Below are 18,702 nucleotides of genomic sequence, written 5' to 3' on the forward strand. Positions count from 1 at the left end.
ATCTTTTTCATTTAATGTTATGTAAATTTAATATCGATTATCGATCAAGCTTTTGATATATCCTGATTTTAAAATGGAGTAATTATCTCCTCCCACTTAAAAATTTTGCACAAAAATAAGTTTTTAGTAAGAACATAATAATGGAATTTAAGGCAAGAAATTTAAAGAAAAGTTGGTCTTGGTGGGGGGTCTCGTGGGTGGATGAGTCACAATCGAATGCACCTTTCTTTCTTGGGTTTGTCCCCATGAGGATTTTTATTTTATTTCTTTTGTTGCATGTAAAATAATTTAAGGATTTTTTCTTTTTTTTTTCTCCTTCTTTTGTTGTCTTTTTGTGTAGATTATTCTAAGGTAAAGTTTTACATTCCCTTTTACTATAAATTAATTGTATTTTTTTAATTATCACTTTGGGATTTTAGCAAAGAATTAATACATACCATGAAAGACAAAATGAGCTACTACAATCTTTCTCTCAATTCCAAAGAGAGTTGAGAGACAAGAAAGTTTGAAAAGATCAAGCAAACCCTATGGTGATATATTCAACATATTGTTGTCACTTTTTCTTAATCACCCCATTAATTATTCACACTGTTTGTTTGCATGACTTTTTTTTTTTTAAGTCAATACAAAATTGATTTGAGCTTTAAGTCAAAAATGAATTAGGAGATTGATTGGAAAAGAACCCAAGAAAAGGCTTGGTTAGCAAATTGAACCATTTAATTAATAGGATAAATAATTGAATCCTAAGTTTAATTTAATTAATTCATGTAATTATTTTTAAGAAATAACATTTAACATGTTTAAAGTTTAAATCTCAATACCTGTAAACTTTTTCACTGTCTTTAAGCTACAATCTCTTTATACTAAAAAAAAGATAAATAATTAATTCTTTATTATTATGATCAAAGAAGTTGATTTAATATATATATATATATATATATATACATTTAAACACATTTCTTACCAACTTTCAATTTAAAGCTTCATTAATAAGATGGATGATGAGATTGAAAATAATAATAAAAGTTACTATAGTTGTGATTGAAAAAATTATTGTAATTGTAATTGTAATTGAAAAAAAAAATTAGTGAGAAATTTATGTTGAATGAATATTTTCGGAGTTGACATTTGAATTCAACTGGTAATACAATAAACTCAATCCCACCACATCAAAAGTGTGACGAAATTCAAACCAAACCTAAGTATGGATGAATGTGTTAATGAATAAAATTATTCTTGAATCATTCTTTAACAAGTTAAGCTTTTAAGTTGACTGATTATCGACAAAAGTCTGATTTAAGTGTGGTTGCCGACATCTTACAATTTTTTAAATTCTTAGATTAAGACTAATGATAAAGGCATATTACACCAATCATGACAGACATATGTATTTACTCATTAAACATGATAAACTTTATTATGGATAAGATTTAACCCATATATCCTTATTCATGAAAAGAAATACAATAGCTATAATTAATCCAAGAATCATACCTGAATTTTCATGAATTCAGGAAAATTCAGGTATGTTAAAAATTTAATATTTTAATATATTTTAAAATTAAATTAAATAAAATATTTTATTTATTAAATATTATTTCAAGCCAAATTCGAGTTTCAAAAATCATATCCAAGACTTGACTGAGACGAACCAAGCTCACGGCCGAGCAAGTAATCCAACCAGATAAACTTACCTGTGCGGGGCATTTCAAAAATAAAATCATGACAAATCACGTTATATGGGGAGTGTGCCTTTAAGATTGTTCGAAAAGAAAATTAGATCCAAACAAAGTTTGAAAACTTTGATTGTATTAAAACAAAAATTCTCATTAGTCTTCATCAGTTGCTTATGGTTAGGTGTCTTTGGGGCCAACCTTTAGAAATAGTATAAATAAAATAAAAGTCTATTTATAAATTAATTAATAAAATTTTTGATATAATAATGTAATATATGCTATCCTTCAACTCCTTGTCTATCTTAGCTTTGGTTCGGTGAAAAATTACTTAGGCCTCAATTGAAAATAATGAAAGATTTAAGACTGAATTGCCAATTTTTTATAAATTTTAGAACAAATATGTTCTTATCCAACGTACAAGATCATAACATTTGACTGTGTCTTAATTAGTGATTAGAGACTTAATGATGGACATACAAAAGCATGTTTTAACCATGCATTGATGCTTATGTATAAAACATATATGGGCTGGAGTGGAGCTCAAACCCGAACCAATATGATCCAAAATTTTATTTTATTAATAAAATTTATTTTTATTTAATTTTAATTTTAAAATATATAAAAAAATAAAATCTTAATATGTCCTGACTCGATTTATAAACAAGTTCAAGAATAATAATCAATAATGAATATAATCACTACTTTACAACTGTGAAAAGTTGAAAGTTTAATTATATGAGATAATATAGATTCATAAATTAATGAGTAATTTTTGTATGATTATTGCAATATTCAGAAGAGACAAGTAACATTTGTGTGTTTTAATGTTTTGATTTTTTTATTTTTTTTGGAGTAAAAGCAAGAAAAGAAAAAAGGTTTGGTTGGTTGCATTATGTTGCATGGAATGGGGTCCCTGAAATTGCTTTTTTACTTGAAATTGTGAACAGTTTCCTACAATTGCCAATCATGCACACTGGCTGTGGCCCTCATGCAGTCACGAATCTAGAATTTTTTTTCGAGGGTGTTCACTTATTGTAGTAGATGTCTGCTCGGTGTTGGATCTTGATTGGCTATAGATTGATTGGATTAGGAAATTAAGAAAAATATATTCAGAGAAAATTTATGGGAAATCCAAAGAAAAATATTAGGGGTTATCGAGACAAACTTTCCTTTCAATTTTTTTTTTTTAATTTTTAAATGTATTCGTGAACACCCTGACTAACTATTTACATCCGCGGTTGCCCTAAAGTGGGTGGCACAAAATCAAGGACCCTTTCAAATTTCATGTATATATGATATAATAACATAATAATTGTTTTAAATTATATTCGTGTAAATGAAACGAGGTTTTTCTTTATTCAGTAAATCACAAGGAAATGTTAATCTACATAAGTATTTTTGTTCAAACAAAAAATATTTTATTGGATAGGAAAATTTTGAAAAAGCAATTTTTTTTGGGAAAAGTATAAAATATTTGAAAAAATAAGGCTTAATTGTAAAAAAACTGATAAACTAAAATTAAATAATCATTCAAGTCTTTTGTCATTTTATCACAATCAATTGAGCTCTCGAATATATATTTTAACACAATTGAATTTTTATTGAAAAAAAATTGGTTAGCTATCATCACCAATTTTCATTCAATTGAAGGTCTAATTGAGTAAAAATAATTGTTTAAGGATTCAATTGAATGAAAATATATATTTAAAAACTCAATTAACTATGATAAAATGATATAGATTTTGATGATTATTTAATTTTAATTCAAGATCTTTTATTTTTAAGACAAAAATAATTTATACAAATTACTCCAAAAATGTTGTCGAAAATAAGATTTCTTGCAGAGGATCAAATTCAAGTTATTTATGTAAGATTTGGAATAAAGAAATGTGGAACTACATTGAAAGGGATAGTTGTGTTAAATAAAAAAGCATCTCTTTATTCATTTATTTTTTTTTTTTTTATAAAGAACGTCATCGCCTGGAGATAAAAGAAATTATAAATATCGAGATTTAAACTGTACGTTTATTAGATATTATTGCTTAATGATAATTGCATAAATTAACACAATTAAGCTGTGAATTCATTTTTCTTTTCAAGAAAATGTGTTAAAAAATAATACATACTTCATGAAAATTTTGAAGAGATGGATATTTTCAAAAGAAATTTGTCAAGGGATATGAATTTGGACGATAGGTACATTTATTCCCAAAACATGACATTTGAAGAGTGTCTCCTTCAATTTCATTTTTGGTAAATCACATTCATGCAATATGGCCCACTGGATCTAAGAATATCAACTCGTGGCCTCTGGTCAAGTAAGATTGTTGAGAAATTTACCCAAGAGATTGACATTAAATTCATGCATACATATATATATATATTAAAATTCAACCAATATTTAGCTTTTATTTTATAAAAATTATTAGAAACCATTGTGACATGGTCTTATATCATAAAAAATTATTATCTTTACTTATATAACATATAATTTAGGTTTTAAATTAAATAATTATTATAGCCTTGTTGAGTCAAATTTGATTAAAAAAATTCATTTTTATATATTGTTAGTATTTTTTTAAAATTTTATAAGTAGGATTTTATAAAAAAAAAAAAAATTTCATTTTTTAATTAATTTTTTTTATTTTTATATATTATTTATATAACGTCAATGCATGAGAAAGATGGAATTCAGCTTTAAAGTCATAGTAATGTTTGATGTACTATACTCCACAAATTATTAAAAAAAAAAAAAAGAATCTGGTAATGTTTGATGGATAAATTGTTAGAAACATTGTCATTGTCATTCATAAAGGCTGAAAAAAAAAAAAAAGAAACATATTTCAGGACTCTGTCCCAATCTTCCATTGGCAAAGAAATTGTGGTCCAAATCACTACCCTACAACCCATTCACAATTTTTTTTTTTTTTTTTGCAATAGCATTGCAATGGTTACGTTTAATTTCTCTTTGCTTCTTCCAAAATTGGACCAGTTAGCCCCAAACTCAAAAATTGACACTTAGGTTCATAATTATTTCAATCCACAAATCAAAACTTCCTCACCACAGATATAAAGTGTGGCTTTGTTGGTTTTTTTGTTTTTTTCAATCTTTTTATTGTCTTGGATTAAAAAAATAATAAAAAAACGATAACAATCGATATGTCAAAAATGGTTTACATAATAAAAGATGCTAGAAGAGAGAGAAGAATCAAATTCAAACTTTGATCTTTAGATAAATTTATTTGAATTAGTAAGAAAAAAAAATGTATTGAACGAAATTTAAAAATTTTTTATCGATCAATAAAAAAATAAATAACTATTTTTCTAATTATGAAGACAATCATAACAACTATAAAAAGTCATAAATTTCAGTGCAAAAAAAGGCATTTTCCTATTCATTGATTGAGCTATATATTGATTAGCTCATGAGACAATTTTGCATTGATTGAGAATTGACATACATTAACTCAACTAAAATTCAATTTGTTTTTCAAAGTCATATCCATCAAAGCAAGGTTTTAAAAGTGACCAATTGGTTGTGACATTAGAAATGGAGGTAACTACCTTGAAATATTTCTTGAATTTTGAAGAGAATTTGTCAAGCAAAGGCCAAGGAGTTTAGTTGAGTTCTGGACTTATTTAAGTTTGGTGAAAGTTCTAATCATGCTTGCAAGTAATGATTAATGGTTCCAAAAGATTTGTTATATATAGTGAAACTTGTCTCAATGCATCCAACTTCATATCTTTGGTGAGTTATGATCAAATAATACCTAACCTTTTCAAACTAATTTCTTGAATTAAAAAAATTAAAAAAAAAAAAAAACAATAGCTTATAATGTTACGTAAACATGACACATCTTAAATGTTTCCGGCCATTAAAACTCAAGTTCAAATTTCACCGTGCATGAATTTGATCGATTTTATATTATTCATTACTTTTTTTTTTTTTAATAAACGAGGTTAAAATCTAAAATTTTGAATATCAAATTTGAATTTTGTAAGAATATATTTAAAAAATAATAATAAGTGAACCATTTGAACGGTACCCAGATTCAATTTTTCATTAAGTTTGTTGATTGATTTACCATACTAGAAATGTAATGTAATAAGTATCATTTTTTTTTAGAATTCTTATATGTTTGAAGATTGTTTGATTAGTTTTGTGATTTATATTGATAAATGTAATTCAATAAGAAAAATTAAAAGAACATAGTTTTTAGGAATTTGGGAGCATAAGGGGAGATATCAAAAAAAGATGTCATGATCATGATCCCACCAAAATTGTATAGATAGCAATGAACCCAAATGGTGCCTTAATAAATTGCAAAAGGGCATTTCATTCATTTATAATACATAAATGGAAATAAAATTATTTTTTAGATTGATCTTAATATGATAAAGAAACAAATAAAGAAACATGGAGACTGAGCAAACAGGATGTCAATCAACAGGGTTTGGGTTCAGGTAAAGAGCGGTTGTTATATTACTCGTCCTCATCCCGTGATAAAAATTTAAAATTATATCAATTCCCATCTTCATTTGACTAAAGTCGGATTCCCCGTTGTACATGTGCAAGATTGACATCCCTACAAACAAGGGACGAAAATATGTTAGTCTTGTTCATTTTAGTTCATGCATACCAAGGAAACAAAAGTAAACCAAAATTCACTTGATTTATAGTACCAATTTCACTTTTTATCCCAGACCACTGTAGCTTGAAACCTTTTTGACAGCCTCTTCTTCCATTTGCACAAGTTGACAGCAAAAAGATTCAACATCTCGTGCCTCTTCCTTGAATGTGAACCTGAATTGCTTCCATTGGTATTCATCGACTTCATCATTGGTTGCTTTGCTACGAACCTTTCCCAGGACATCAAATCCGTTACGATCAAGAGAGAGAATGCATGCATCCTAGAAGCAACATTTAGTTAAGTATCAGATGACAGCAATCCAAAGCCATAGAAACTAACCGCAGCCTGGGGATAGAAGGCGCTGGGATTAATCCCAAACTTGCTAGATGTCACCTTTTAAGAGTGACAACAAGAATTAAATGTCACCTTTTAAGAGTGACAACAAGAATTAACTGAGTTAAGGTCCAGGTTCAAAAGCTAAAGAAGCTAATTTAATTAACTGAATACTATTCGTGAGGATCTGTGACTTTAACAGCCCTAACCCCATTGTCTCATGCATCCAGTCAATAAACAATTATCAGCATGCTTCGTGAGCACATGATAAAGCAGATAAAGACATCAAATCGATCATTATCTTTCAAACCGAATACTCAGAAAAACACACAGAAAGTACAAGCACAAGCAGCAGGAGCATGTACATACTTGAAATTGAAAAGTAAGAAAATGAGAGTATAGCAAGGAAGATAACTAGAACTTTTACATCTGCCAGTCGTTCACAATTACACATTGAGAGCAGGACAAGGATAGTAAATCTTACTCTTGCATTTACATTCAAGTATATGAAACAAAAAAGGATCAGTCCTCTGCGCCTTGCTTCACTTTGATTAATACCATCAATTAGCTTCGCAGAATAAGGCGCTATAAAGAAACAAATTAAAGATATAATTTGATCAGCAGTCAGAAAAATGAAATGCAACTTCCATGGCCACAACTCATGCCGCTACTATCCTTAAGATAGAACAGTCATTCTTTCTGCAGTGAGGTCTTACCTAGCAAATCAGCTTTACACTTCTCAATATCTTCCAAGTCTACTTCATGAGTTCCTCCATTGCCATTAACAAACATGCAAGAACTGCATAGTAGATTTTTCAAGTCAGATGAAAGTTTATATATCAGATTTTTCTTTTTGTTTTCCCTCTCTCAAGCTATCCCTCATTCTCATCACATATACCAACTCTATCAGCTAGAAATTATATTATTTGGATACATTAATATTCCCCAATCAAAATCACATTGAACAGGAAATTAACATAATATTAAGGCTCGAGTACATAACATGAGGATCCTTGTTGGTTCCCTTTAAGACAGAACTTCAACCATCCATAATCAGCAAAAATAACATCTAATAATCCTTAAGTAACAGTTTCTTGCAGATATTAATAGTGGGTTCTACCTCTTAACCTGTCTGTATAATTTTTTTCAGGAAATGACATGCTACAGACAACTTCATTTATGAACCTTCTTTCATGACATGGTATGATATCACCCTTTTCCAGATTCAGCAGAGAAGCCAAACCAAGCATCATTGACACCAGGTCAATGTGATGGTAATTGTCTACAATTACACAATGACAAATTAACAATCAGAGTGGAAGTTTATACCTTAGATTGAACTTATAAATCACATACTTTTCATCCCCATCAATCAGCTCCTTAAGGTTTTCACTCCGGGATGTGGAAAAGTGATTAGAAGAACTTAATACACCAGAAACTGTATAACTGAATTCTTTTACTGCTTTCTCCTCAGAGTGAATAAGTTCTTTAAGGCTTTCAGCAGCTGATTGAGCCTATAACATGAAAAAGAAAAAGGCTGTAAGACTCTTTAAACTATAAATTTAATAACGATTACAATGTCCATACTGGAAACAAAGAAGAAAAAAATGAGATCGACAGTCACGTAAGATTATTACTTCCAAGTAAGCTTTTTTCCTAAAGAGGATCAACAAAGCTTAACAAATCTAATAGTCAAGAAGATAGTCCTCATATTGTTAAAGTATCAGGTGACTGTTCAATAATTTAGAATCCCTGAAAATTTATTTATAGCTTATATGTCAGAAAGTTTTTTCTTGGTTGCTTTGATATTATACGCATAGGAACACAGGAAAGTAGGGAAGAATAAATAGCGGTGCTAGTTACAAAAACCTGGAGAAGTATAGCTGATTAGACCAGCATACCTTGTTTCTCTTTGCATACAATGGACACTTGACACGAAGAATAAAAAGATTTCTGCATATGAAGCTCAGTAAATCAAAATTTACCATCTAAAATTACATACATGCAGACCGCAGTTGGATTCTAGTAGTGTGCTGATTTGGGGCAGCCTAATAATGGACATATTACTCATTTCTGTACCACATTCCAATAGCCATAGATGGGTTTCTAAATAAAGTTACCTTTTTATCTTTGAGAGGCACAACATCTCCAGTTAGAGCAACCCGTGCCGGAAACTGCAGCATGAGAGTAGAACAAATTACACCATTGCTTCACATCCAAAATACTTGCTCAACACAATTGGAAATGCTCTGTGGAGAAACTAACATGCTGCTTGCAAGAAAAGACAAGTGCAAGTTCAAAAATATACCAACCTTGTTCACTGATCTAAGCAATTTTCCAAGAGGCCCTGGGAAGGGGCTGACTACAGAAAATGAACCACGTTCATCAATTATAGTGTTCTGCATACAAAAGGGAAATAATAAAATAATTACAAATTCAGTACACATAGTGACTAGCTAGTTTCTCAAAGTTATAATAAGTCATGCAAACTAAAAGAAAAAGTTCTGAATTAATAGAAGTCTTTCAAGAGTAAAGAAGATTTTCTAAAAGGAATTTAAAGTTTATCCAAAAAGGATAAACATAAAATGAAAATACTTAAGCTGAAAACTTGATAGAGAAGATAAACCATAAACTTAAACAAGGAGGAAGTAGAAAGGATCAAATTAAGACTAAAATTTAACTAAAAACAGAACATATATGCTTAAACATTTGACAAAAGCAAAAGGAAGTGTAGTTGCTGCAAATAGTTGATCAACCAAAAGAATATAACAATTCAAAAATGTCATCTAAACTAGCCCTGGAATTATTCAGTTTTACATTACATATTCAAACAAAGTAGAGCCATAGCAGATTATGGGAACAACAAGATACTTGACTATTAAGGAAAAAAAAGTCCAAAACAAACAAAGTAGAGGCATAGCAGAAAGAGAAACATACCACATTATGTAAGTCATGTTCTGGTACCCAGATATAAGGTTTCCCTCTCTTTATAATGTACTTAACCTTCGAAGTGTATATATTCTCTTTGCTGTGATACAACCATTCAAAGCAACAAACAATCATCAAAATCGATTCCCAACTCTTCTTTTCCATTCTTTAACAAATCCACACCATCAAAATAAAGACTATGTTATTGAAACTCTTCACTTTACCCTAACGTACTCGTGTTTGACATCATATCTCAAGTACACAAACATAAAATTTTTATCAAGAAAAGAAGAAGAAACTAAAACCAAACCTAAGACTTAGTTGTATTAAGCTGTTTTAATTCCTAAAAGCATACAGCTAACATCAACTATTTCCACCAACCAAATATCAAATTCTTTCTCCTTTTTTTTTTGTTCACATTTCAGCTTTTTTCAACAAGTAAATAAAGATGAAGGCTTTGATAGATAAACAAAACAAACCCAATTGAATAAAAGGAAAAAAAAAACACTATTTGAAAGGAAATATTAAAAGGGTACCTTCCTTTGGCATCAGATTTGATGGTATTAAGATGACCTTGCCAACTTGATGCCAATATATTCTGCAACATAAATAAAAAAAAAAAAGAAAAGAAAAGGCGAAGATATTAAATTCAAAACTGAGAGTAAAGAAGCTAACTTTAAGCTTGGAAAAATGGTGGAGAGTTTTAAAGAAGCAACCTTGCATTTCTCAGCGAGAGTTAAAACAGTTGCTCTGTTGCTGGCTTTCATTATACCCCAGGTGCTCGATCAAATTACTCTTTCAAAACTAGGCGCTTTGGCATGTGAATTAAAAAAAAGGAAGGATTTTTCTTGGTGGGTTTTTAGGAACAAACCGATGCCTGCTTGGAGAAAAGAGGTTTATGCCTTACGGGCTTCATGAACGAGGGGTTTAGGGATTTCTTTTCTCATTTTATTATTTTTTTCTCTTTCAAATGAGGCTTTTCTTTGGGGGAATTCTGATTTTATTATATACATGAGTAAAATTAGGGAGTTAAATAATACATCGTTATTCGAAAATAATTCATATTCAATTAGATAAAATTTGAATTTAATTTGATTATTATTAACTTAATTTTAGTTAATTTGATTTATGAAAATTAAAGCATATGAATCTCTCATTCCAATCGTTCACGAATTTAATTAAATTTTAAATTTTTATTTTAATTAAAATTATTATTTATTATTTTATATATAAAAAATTTAAAATTTAAATATATAATTAAATTTAAAATTAATTATGAAAATTAAATTTGTTTTTTATTATATAAATTTAATTGAATGAGTTTTAATATTTTAATATTTGTTTTAAATTAATTTAATTTTAAATTTTGTTTAAATTTAAAATTTAATATTTCATCAAATTCGAAACAAATTTTCAATAATAAATTTTAAATCAAATTTGAAATTTTCATTAACTCGCCCACATAAAACATATTTTTTTTTTGTTATCGGTAATTGTCAAACTAAAAAATCTAATTGGTAAAAAAAAAAATTTAATTTAATTACTTTAATTTATTCTCTTGGCAAAAGACAAAGAAAAGGGAAAAAAAAAAGTCAAGAGACTGAGTCGTCTTCAAGCAAAGAGTCTTGGGACAAAACCACCTCGGAATTCAGGAAAAAAAAGGACCAGAAATTTCGAGAGAAAATCGCAAAAGCGGAACCGGCATGGCGATGAGAGAGTGTAACCCATCGGATTTCGAAGTTGAAGAAGAAGAGGAAACGCCGTCGTCGTCGCCATCATCGATATCATCACCATCATCGCCATTGCTGTACATCGACATAGATCGACACTTGGCGTTCTTAGAGATGATGTACAATTTGGTGCCTTACCACTACCAGTCGCAGGAGATCAATCGCCTCACTCTTGCATTTTTCACTATCTCTGGCCTTCACCTCCTCCAAGCCTTAGATCGCGTAACCTTCAATTTTTCCCTTTTTTTTTTACTAATTTTTTATTTAGAAATGTTAATTTGAAATTAAAAACTAAAATTAGATAAAAAATAGATAAAATAAATATCTAAATTTGTATTATATTTTTTACTGATTTATTGGAGAATTCGTCGAACAAAGTTATTAAATTTATCATATTTTGACTGAATTAGGAAATATAAACATTAAAATTTTCAATTTTTATTATGATTGCCAATATCGTTCAATTTCTTTTAAAAATTCCAATTTATCATATCATGAAAAAAAAAAAAATTTTAAAATCTTGATTCTGGTTTTGTAGGTTGACAAGGACAGAGTTGCCAATTGGGTTTTATCCTTTCAGGCTCATCCAAGAAGTAGAGCTGAAGTGACAAATGGTTTGGGTTTTGCTGAAAATGTTGCTTTATTTTTTGGGTTTGTATGCTCTATTGTGCTTTTGATATAGAAAATAGAAATTCTAAAAGGGTATTGTGGTTTTTTGTGCAGGACAATTTTACGGTTTCCATGGCTCTAGGACTTCACAGTTCCCTCCAGATGAAAATGGGGCATGAGAAAATCATTGTATATGATCTGTTTTCTTGTTATTATTTTAATTGTTAATAATTTTTTTGGTTTATTCTGCATACAGGTCTCAGCTTATAATGCTGGCCACTTGGCAAGCACGTATTGCGCCCTAGCCATACTAAAGATGGTTGGATATGATCTCGCAACTCTAGACAAGGAATCAATATTGATATCCATGAGAAATCTTCAACAGCCTGATGGAAGGTATGCTTCAAAGTGTAGTTCTTAAATACTAATGACAGAAGAAATTTGCTTTTGATGCTTCATAGAGATGTATATTAATTGATTCTTTTCGTAAAAGTCCAGTGATGCATATTGTTTGTAAGTGCAATCAATTATATCCTGATGATATTTATGCTATAGATCTTCTAGACTGATTACTATTGCATCAAGTTGACTATTTTTTTATCTTAATCTTGTAGTTTTATGCCGTTGCATGTTGGGGCAGAGACAGATCTTCGCTTTGTATATTGTGCTGGTAAGAACTGAAATCATTACCCAGTTACAATGGAGGCTCTATTAATTGGGGTTCTTCATAATGGAATGTTGATTTAGCTAATTGATGTATCAGCTGCTATCTGTTTTATGTTGGAGGATTGGAGTGGCATGGATATCGAGAAAGCCAAGGAATACATCTCAAATTGCCAGGTACGCCTGCACTTCAGTGCTCAATTCTCAATGTTTCCACTTTATCTTTATTTTCTGTTTGTATTATGGCATATATACTGAAGTAGAAGTGGTTCTATTCTTTCAGTCGTATGACGGTGGCTTTGGCTTGTCACCTGGTTTAGAATCACATGGTGAGTTGGAAAATATCTCATGTAATTGCTGATATGTGTTCTAGCAACTCTGTGCATCTAGAGCAGGGTCTAATCACCGTTTCTCTGCTATTTTCTCGTTGCACTTAGTTGTCATGAATTTATAAACATGAGTTTGGTCCTACTTAACTGATGCCATTTATTTTTTGTTTCTCTCCAATCACTTCTTTCATCAAATGATCTCATTTTTCAATGTCATTTGCTGGTGGGTCTATTTTGTAGTGGGAAAAGTTTCTGCATGAAGCAGCTTCGTGCTATATTTCTTTAGTTTTCAGATTCTGTTCACTTTGATCATATTTACCAACAGCATTAGTCTTAGTGACACAGGGGGTGGTACTTATTGTGCTGTGGCATCTCTTCGTTTAATGGGCTACATTGAAGATGATCTTCTGTCAAAAAATACATCATCTTCCATCATAAATGTGCCGTTATTGCTGGATTGGAGTATGCAGGTTTACTTTTGTCATTTAATATCTAGAAGCATCACTTACTATTCCAGGAATATCTAGATTTTAGCTTAATATCTAGAAATGGACAATGGATCTCTTAAGGACCATTAAGAACTAAAAAGTGCTAATAAAGCAAATGCTTTGTAATAGATGGTTTAATGTTGTTATCTCTTTGTGCAAACTCAATTTTTGAGTTGAGTTTTAGGTAACTTTTGCATTTCCATTTTCCCAAGAATGATTTCATCCTCTCTCCTCTCCTCTCAAACAGAGGCAGGCAACTGATGGTGGATTTCAAGGCAGAGCCAATAAATCTAGTGATACATGCTATGCATTTTGGTAAGCATAAGAAAAACCTTTGCTTATTACATGGCATAAGCTGCTTTTTGTTGATGAGATGATGTTCTCGTGTAGGGTTGGGGCAGTTTTGAGGATCTTAGGGGCCTACAAATTCATTGACAAGATTGCTTTACGCAAATTTTTGCTGACTTGTCAGTCTGAGGTGCTGCTACTTGCTTCTTGGCACTTGATCTAAATTCATCATGCATTCAAAAACACCCTCACATAGATTGGGTTTCTCGAATTGTTCATCAGTAGTTTGTCATAACACACCCTTTGCATTTAAAAAATAAAGTAAATGGAACAGCCATCCATGATCTGTGGAAGAAAAAACTAGTTGCTTGGGTGCTTAAAGCTGGCACCAATGCCTGAAATTTTCAAAACATGGTCTTTTTATGGTAATCACCATTTCCTAATTGAACCAATGACTTATTATCTGGAAGCAATTTTAGAGGGAGGGAGGGAGGATTGTTGAAATTCCTATATAAAATGCCTTTGCAAAAGGGTATGATACTAAGAGCAATGGAAAATGTGATTAAGGCAATCAGGGGAGTGAATGTGAAGCTTAATATGTCCAACCAGTTGGCCTTGCATCATGTACGTGTATGTAATCTAATACCAATATATTCACCCTTATCTCTGCATGAATATTCCATTTATCTAATGCTAGTGAGGTTGATATTCTTATCTCTGAGACTGTCAATTATATTCCTTTTTTTGGGGGATAATTATATTAATCCTATTTTACCAGTTTGGAGGTTTCAGTAAGTATCCCGGTGGGCTGCCAGATATATATCATTCCTACTATGGGTATACTGCATTCAGCCTTTTGGAAGAACCTGGCTTTAACCCACTCTGTGCTGAACTTGGAATGACTGATCTTGCTGCCTTGGGAATCATTTGACACCAATATCACTCTTCACCTCATTAGGTTTGTAATTTATTCAACTTGAATTCCGCCACACTGCCATGCTGATTGGACCACACTCTTCACATATCTTACTTGTAATTGTACTCGTCTTTTCTTGTTTTTCGATTCTAAACCCATTGATTTGCATCCCAGATGTGAAAATATATGCAATTAAGAAAGTTCAGCTTGTGTTTTACTAACAATTTTTTATGCATAACCTAGGATGAGGATGACAGGATCAATGTAATAAAGATTGTTAACTGTGAATGACAGGAAACCTCAAATTTGTTCGATTAATCAAATTGCTCGTCCTCTATCATGTCTTATGTTGTCAATGAATGCATCTTTCATTAACAATTTGAGTTTTGTATGGTTTGGTGAAGTAAATTTACGCATTCAGGAATAACTTGAGCATGTTGCTTAACCAGTTAACCTTATCAAGCTCAAGGTGCTGTTGCTTTCTTCCATAGTTAAATTTTGAATCTGAAGCAAGTATGATCTTGTATTTCATTAGTTTCTCTTCCAGACAGATCAAACTGCTGTAGCACTGTCCATTGTAATGATTTTTCAAGGTGGGTAAAGCATTATGACACACTTTAACAGGCAATTGCATCATTTTGTTGTTTTGGAAAAGGCCTAAAGCCATCTTACAAGTCACTACCAATTTTGTCATTTTATTGAAGCATGATGTACACTTTTTTCATGCACATGTAGATTTTATAGATAAAACTGTAGCCCATTTTGGCCCACCAAAAACCCCACTTCCATCTACCTTTGTCAGGTGCTCATCAGATGGTCCGCATCACATTATGTTCCAAAAATTTTCAGTGGAGTAAAAACTAAACTATAATCATCAAGCGGAAGAAGAATACCAGCGTGCTAACATCGACAAGTTTTCTTACAAAGATACCTAAAAATAAGGAATGAGATTGCGTATGTCCGGATCTAAATCTTAAGTCTATTGGATATCATCTTTTCAATATTGTTGCATGAATTAATTGAATTAAATCTTGAACTTAACGTGAATAATTTGTAAGGGTTAGCTCAATTGCTAAATTCTTCCACTGGGCGAGCATTGAATTCAAATTTCATCTAAACTTTTAGTCTTGTGAATTTGAATTTTATTTGAACTTTTCGTTAATGGTAATTTCGAATGCATGATATTTATGAAATCTGATAAATGATGCATTTTAGTTTGATCTAGAAAATTGGACAACTTTTACCATTAATTTTGATAAAAAAAAAAAATTACAGTGCTCTGTGAAGAAAGAACATTAATAAATCAATTCACTTGTAGAATGATTACAGTTATCAAACAGCCGAGGAGACATGGAGATAGAAATAAAACAATTAATCCCACTAGTCCCCTCCCTCTTGCATAAAATGTTGTCTTTCTCCCTTAAAAGATCACATAGCAAATTAAGCAAATAATAATAATAATAATAAATCAAAACCTAAAAGTACAAAGAAGAAAAGGAATTTTCATTTTACTTTTGGTTGGTCATGAAACTCTAAAAACCTTTTTAGATGGGAATAGCCCTGGCTGGTGACATGAATGTTGAAGGTGATGAACTAAGAGGAAGTACCTGAGAACAATGTCGGATTCAGGTTTTTTGTTTCGAAACTATTCATTTATAATATATATACAAAAACTATCGACGAAAAATATGTTTAAAGAAAATTTTTGGGATATTCATAAAAAATTATCCTTCAAATTTTCTTATTTTCCAAGGAAATTCATGGGCACCTTACTTCATGGTTTGGATCCGCCTTTGTCTGAGAAGTAGTACTTGAATGAGATTGCTGTTGATGATTGTGATTAAACCCTCCTTCGTTGTTCCCATCAACGATGATTGTAATAAAAGATCCATCTTCCTCATCTTTGAGATGCTTTGAAGGAGTCATGTCACCATTTTCTTGATCAAGTCCATCATTACTATGATCTTCTTCCATTAATCTTTCCATATGAAGCTTCTGCTCTGCTTCTTGCAAGAACCTGAACTTTGGAGGAGGTGAAGACCTTATCCTATTGAACTCTGCATCAGTTGCAGATTCAAACAAGGGGTTGAATCCATGGTGACTGTAACAGGCATCCATTGGAGTAAGAGGAGGAGTGAAAAATGGTGGAGAAGAAAGAGGGGTTAAAAATGGGGTTTCAACAGTGACAAGTATATCACTCAAGCTCCTCCCTCTTGACCCTACTCTACTCTCTGCCTCCAAATCCTCCGTTGTTTCTTCAACAATTGTGAAGAGAAATCTTGGTGGCCCTGAAACACCATGATCATCCTGATGATGATGGTGACCAAAAGGTTTGAGCAACAAATCTTTGTTTGAGTTCAAATGGTGAAGATGAGATTGTTGTTCTTGAGGATTCAAAGCTGAGTGAGCCATGGAAGATGACCTTTTCCAACAAAACATGACAAAGAAATCTCTAGCTGGATTGCTGTAACCATTATCCAAATTTCTGCTGGTTAACCTGTTCTTCCACCATAACAAGTAATACAACTCAGCTACCAAAGCTAACAAGAGACAACCAAAAACTATGCTCAAACCAAGTCCTACACTGCTCAAAGATTTCATTTTCAATTCCCCAAATCCAAGTTATATCAGAAAAACAACTAAAAAATACTTAAAAACTTTCTTGGAGATACCCCTTCATCTGTAAAAGAAACAAGTGAAAAATTCAAGAAAAAATAACCAAAAATAAAAAATAAAAAAAGCTGACTGAGAAGTATCAATCTTCACAAAACACAAAACCAAATGCTCACAAGGAAGAACACAAAGAACTTTGACTAGAATCCCGACCCCAAATATAGTTATATCAAGCTCTCTTTCACTTATTCTTTTTCTCTAAAGCGTTAGAAACATATACCCTTCAGCTTTACCTGCAAAAATAAAAGTATCATGTGTCCCTCAAATCATAATTTTAAAAGATATACAATAACATAATATAAAAATAATATAATTTAAATTTTAATAAAAATCGTATGAGTTTTATAAAAATAAAAAATATATATTTTATAATTCAGTTATAAACATAAATTATAATACGATAATTTTTATATTTTACATATAATTAACACAAAATAAATATATTATAAATATATAAAATATAGTTGCTATTTAAAACCTCTGTGCTAACAAAAATCTTCTAAAAAGCTCTATTTTCTATGAAGAAACACTATATTAATCATTAAGCATGATTATGACAAATCTTTCTGTTTGTAAAACCTATAAAGACTATTAAAAATAAAAACACATGAATTAGAGTATCCCATAATTGTAAATAATTACAAATTTTATCAATAAGAGGTCGGCTCAATTGATAAGATCATTCTTTTTAATTTAAATGATTATGAGTTTGATTCTAACCAATAATTATTGAAATTATATCAAATGTACAATTTAAATTATTATTTTTTGAATTATCAGATACTACACATATTATTCTGATATAATGGCTTAAATAATTTATTTACTATAAAATTTCTCCTTAAAAAAAGTTACAATTTTTTTTAAACAATTTTTCTAAAACATACAAAAAATTTAATCTTAAAAAACTGTAATTTTAGCTTTAAATCATTGGGATAATTGAGATTATTAAATAAAAAGAGTAAGGCACATGCCTTTGTATTTTATGGTTGGGAGGTCGCTGGTTTCAAGGGATAATCACATGGGATCACAAATAGAAGGAAAGTGATGTGTCATTGGGGCTATAATTCGTTTTTCACTTTACTCTAATACCCTTAAAGAACTTATTCTTGAGGATTGGATTATTTTTTCGACAAGGGTAATTTGGGAAGAAAGAAATAGACCTAAAAGTTTGTAAAATTTATTATAGGTAATAAATTCCTTTGTTAACTTGAGTAATTATTTTTTGACTTGTCATAGGGATGAAAATTAATTGTTTACTAAATTTCAAACGGTTAAATTTTTTAAAATTATTATTTTAAATAATACATTTTTTAATATATTAATTATCATATTTATTAAAAACTTATTATTATAAATAATATATTAATTAATTTTAAAATAAAATTCATAAAAAAATATTAGGATGAGGGCATCTATATATAACATAGCACAAGTT

The 18,702-nt window shown here is 30.3% G+C and overlaps 3 protein-coding genes across 4 annotated transcripts; 1 reads left to right on the top strand and 2 right to left on the bottom strand.

The window, feature by feature from the left end:
• Window positions 1-5,972: 5,972 nt before the first annotated feature.
• Window positions 5,973-10,548, bottom strand: LOC111297274 (uncharacterized). Its single transcript, XM_022891946.2, has 10 exons — window positions 10,285-10,548; window positions 10,105-10,166; window positions 9,578-9,668; window positions 8,953-9,039; window positions 8,761-8,814; window positions 7,970-8,154; window positions 7,357-7,439; window positions 7,125-7,225; window positions 6,360-6,587; window positions 5,973-6,262 (listed from the first exon to the last, which is right to left on the bottom strand). The coding sequence occupies exons 1-9, from the start codon at window positions 10,333-10,335 to the stop codon at window positions 6,372-6,374; spliced, it is 930 nt and encodes a 309-aa protein (XP_022747681.2). The 5' UTR covers window positions 10,336-10,548; the 3' UTR covers window positions 5,973-6,262; window positions 6,360-6,371.
• Window positions 10,549-11,134: 586 nt separating this feature from the next.
• Window positions 11,135-14,931, top strand: PGGT-I (Prenyltransferase family protein). 2 transcript variants are annotated; one of them, XM_022891213.2, is made up of 11 exons: window positions 11,135-11,520; window positions 11,837-11,912; window positions 12,022-12,080; window positions 12,164-12,303; window positions 12,522-12,577; window positions 12,671-12,747; window positions 12,854-12,899; window positions 13,245-13,369; window positions 13,635-13,702; window positions 13,778-13,865; window positions 14,454-14,931. In XM_022891213.2, the coding sequence occupies exons 1-11, from the start codon at window positions 11,272-11,274 to the stop codon at window positions 14,604-14,606; spliced, it is 1,137 nt and encodes a 378-aa protein (XP_022746948.2). In that variant the 5' UTR covers window positions 11,135-11,271; the 3' UTR covers window positions 14,607-14,931. The 2 variants fall into 2 exon arrangements, with proteins under 2 accessions (XP_022746948.2, XP_089596786.1); XM_089740660.1 differs by lacking the exon at window positions 13,778-13,865.
• A 764-nt stretch (window positions 14,932-15,695) lies between these two features.
• Window positions 15,696-17,509, bottom strand: LOC111296772 (uncharacterized). Its single transcript, XM_089741786.1, has 2 exons — window positions 16,358-17,509; window positions 15,696-16,215 (listed from the first exon to the last, which is right to left on the bottom strand). The coding sequence occupies exons 1-2, from the start codon at window positions 17,190-17,192 to the stop codon at window positions 16,136-16,138; spliced, it is 915 nt and encodes a 304-aa protein (XP_089597912.1). The 5' UTR covers window positions 17,193-17,509; the 3' UTR covers window positions 15,696-16,135.
• Window positions 17,510-18,702: the final 1,193 nt, after the last annotated feature.

Source organism: Durio zibethinus, chromosome 12, assembly GCF_047325235.1.
Source record: "Durio zibethinus cultivar Kanyao isolate XHJ-2024 chromosome 12, ASM4732523v1, whole genome shotgun sequence".
Taxonomy (NCBI): domain Eukaryota; kingdom Viridiplantae; phylum Streptophyta; class Magnoliopsida; order Malvales; family Malvaceae; genus Durio; species Durio zibethinus.

What these genes read in the sequence shown, in the direction of transcription:
- LOC111297274 (XM_022891946.2), bottom strand. Translation starts at nt 10,335, where the DNA reads ATGAAAGCCAGCAACAGAGCAACTGTTTTAACTCTCGCTGAGAAATGC. An exon ending in AAATCTGATGCCAAAGGAAG is followed by an intron (nt 9,669 to 10,104) that starts GTACCCTTTTAA and finishes GTTGTATCACAG; the next exon opens with CAAAGAGAATATATACACTT. An exon ending in AACATGACTTACATAATGTG is followed by an intron (nt 9,040 to 9,577) that starts GTATGTTTCTCT and finishes TTTTGTATGCAG; the next exon opens with AACACTATAATTGATGAACG.
- PGGT-I (XM_022891213.2), top strand. Translation starts at nt 11,272, where the DNA reads ATGGCGATGAGAGAGTGTAACCCATCGGATTTCGAAGTTGAAGAAGAA. An exon ending in TAGAGCTGAAGTGACAAATG is followed by an intron (nt 11,913 to 12,021) that starts GTTTGGGTTTTG and finishes TTTTTTGTGCAG; the next exon opens with GACAATTTTACGGTTTCCAT. An exon ending in CTTCAACAGCCTGATGGAAG is followed by an intron (nt 12,304 to 12,521) that starts GTATGCTTCAAA and finishes TTAATCTTGTAG; the next exon opens with TTTTATGCCGTTGCATGTTG.
- LOC111296772 (XM_089741786.1), bottom strand. Translation starts at nt 17,192, where the DNA reads ATGAAATCTTTGAGCAGTGTAGGACTTGGTTTGAGCATAGTTTTTGGT. An exon ending in TCCAAACCATGAAGTAAGGT is followed by an intron (nt 16,216 to 16,357) that starts GCCCATGAATTT and finishes AAAAAACCTGAA; the next exon opens with TCCGACATTGTTCTCAGGTA.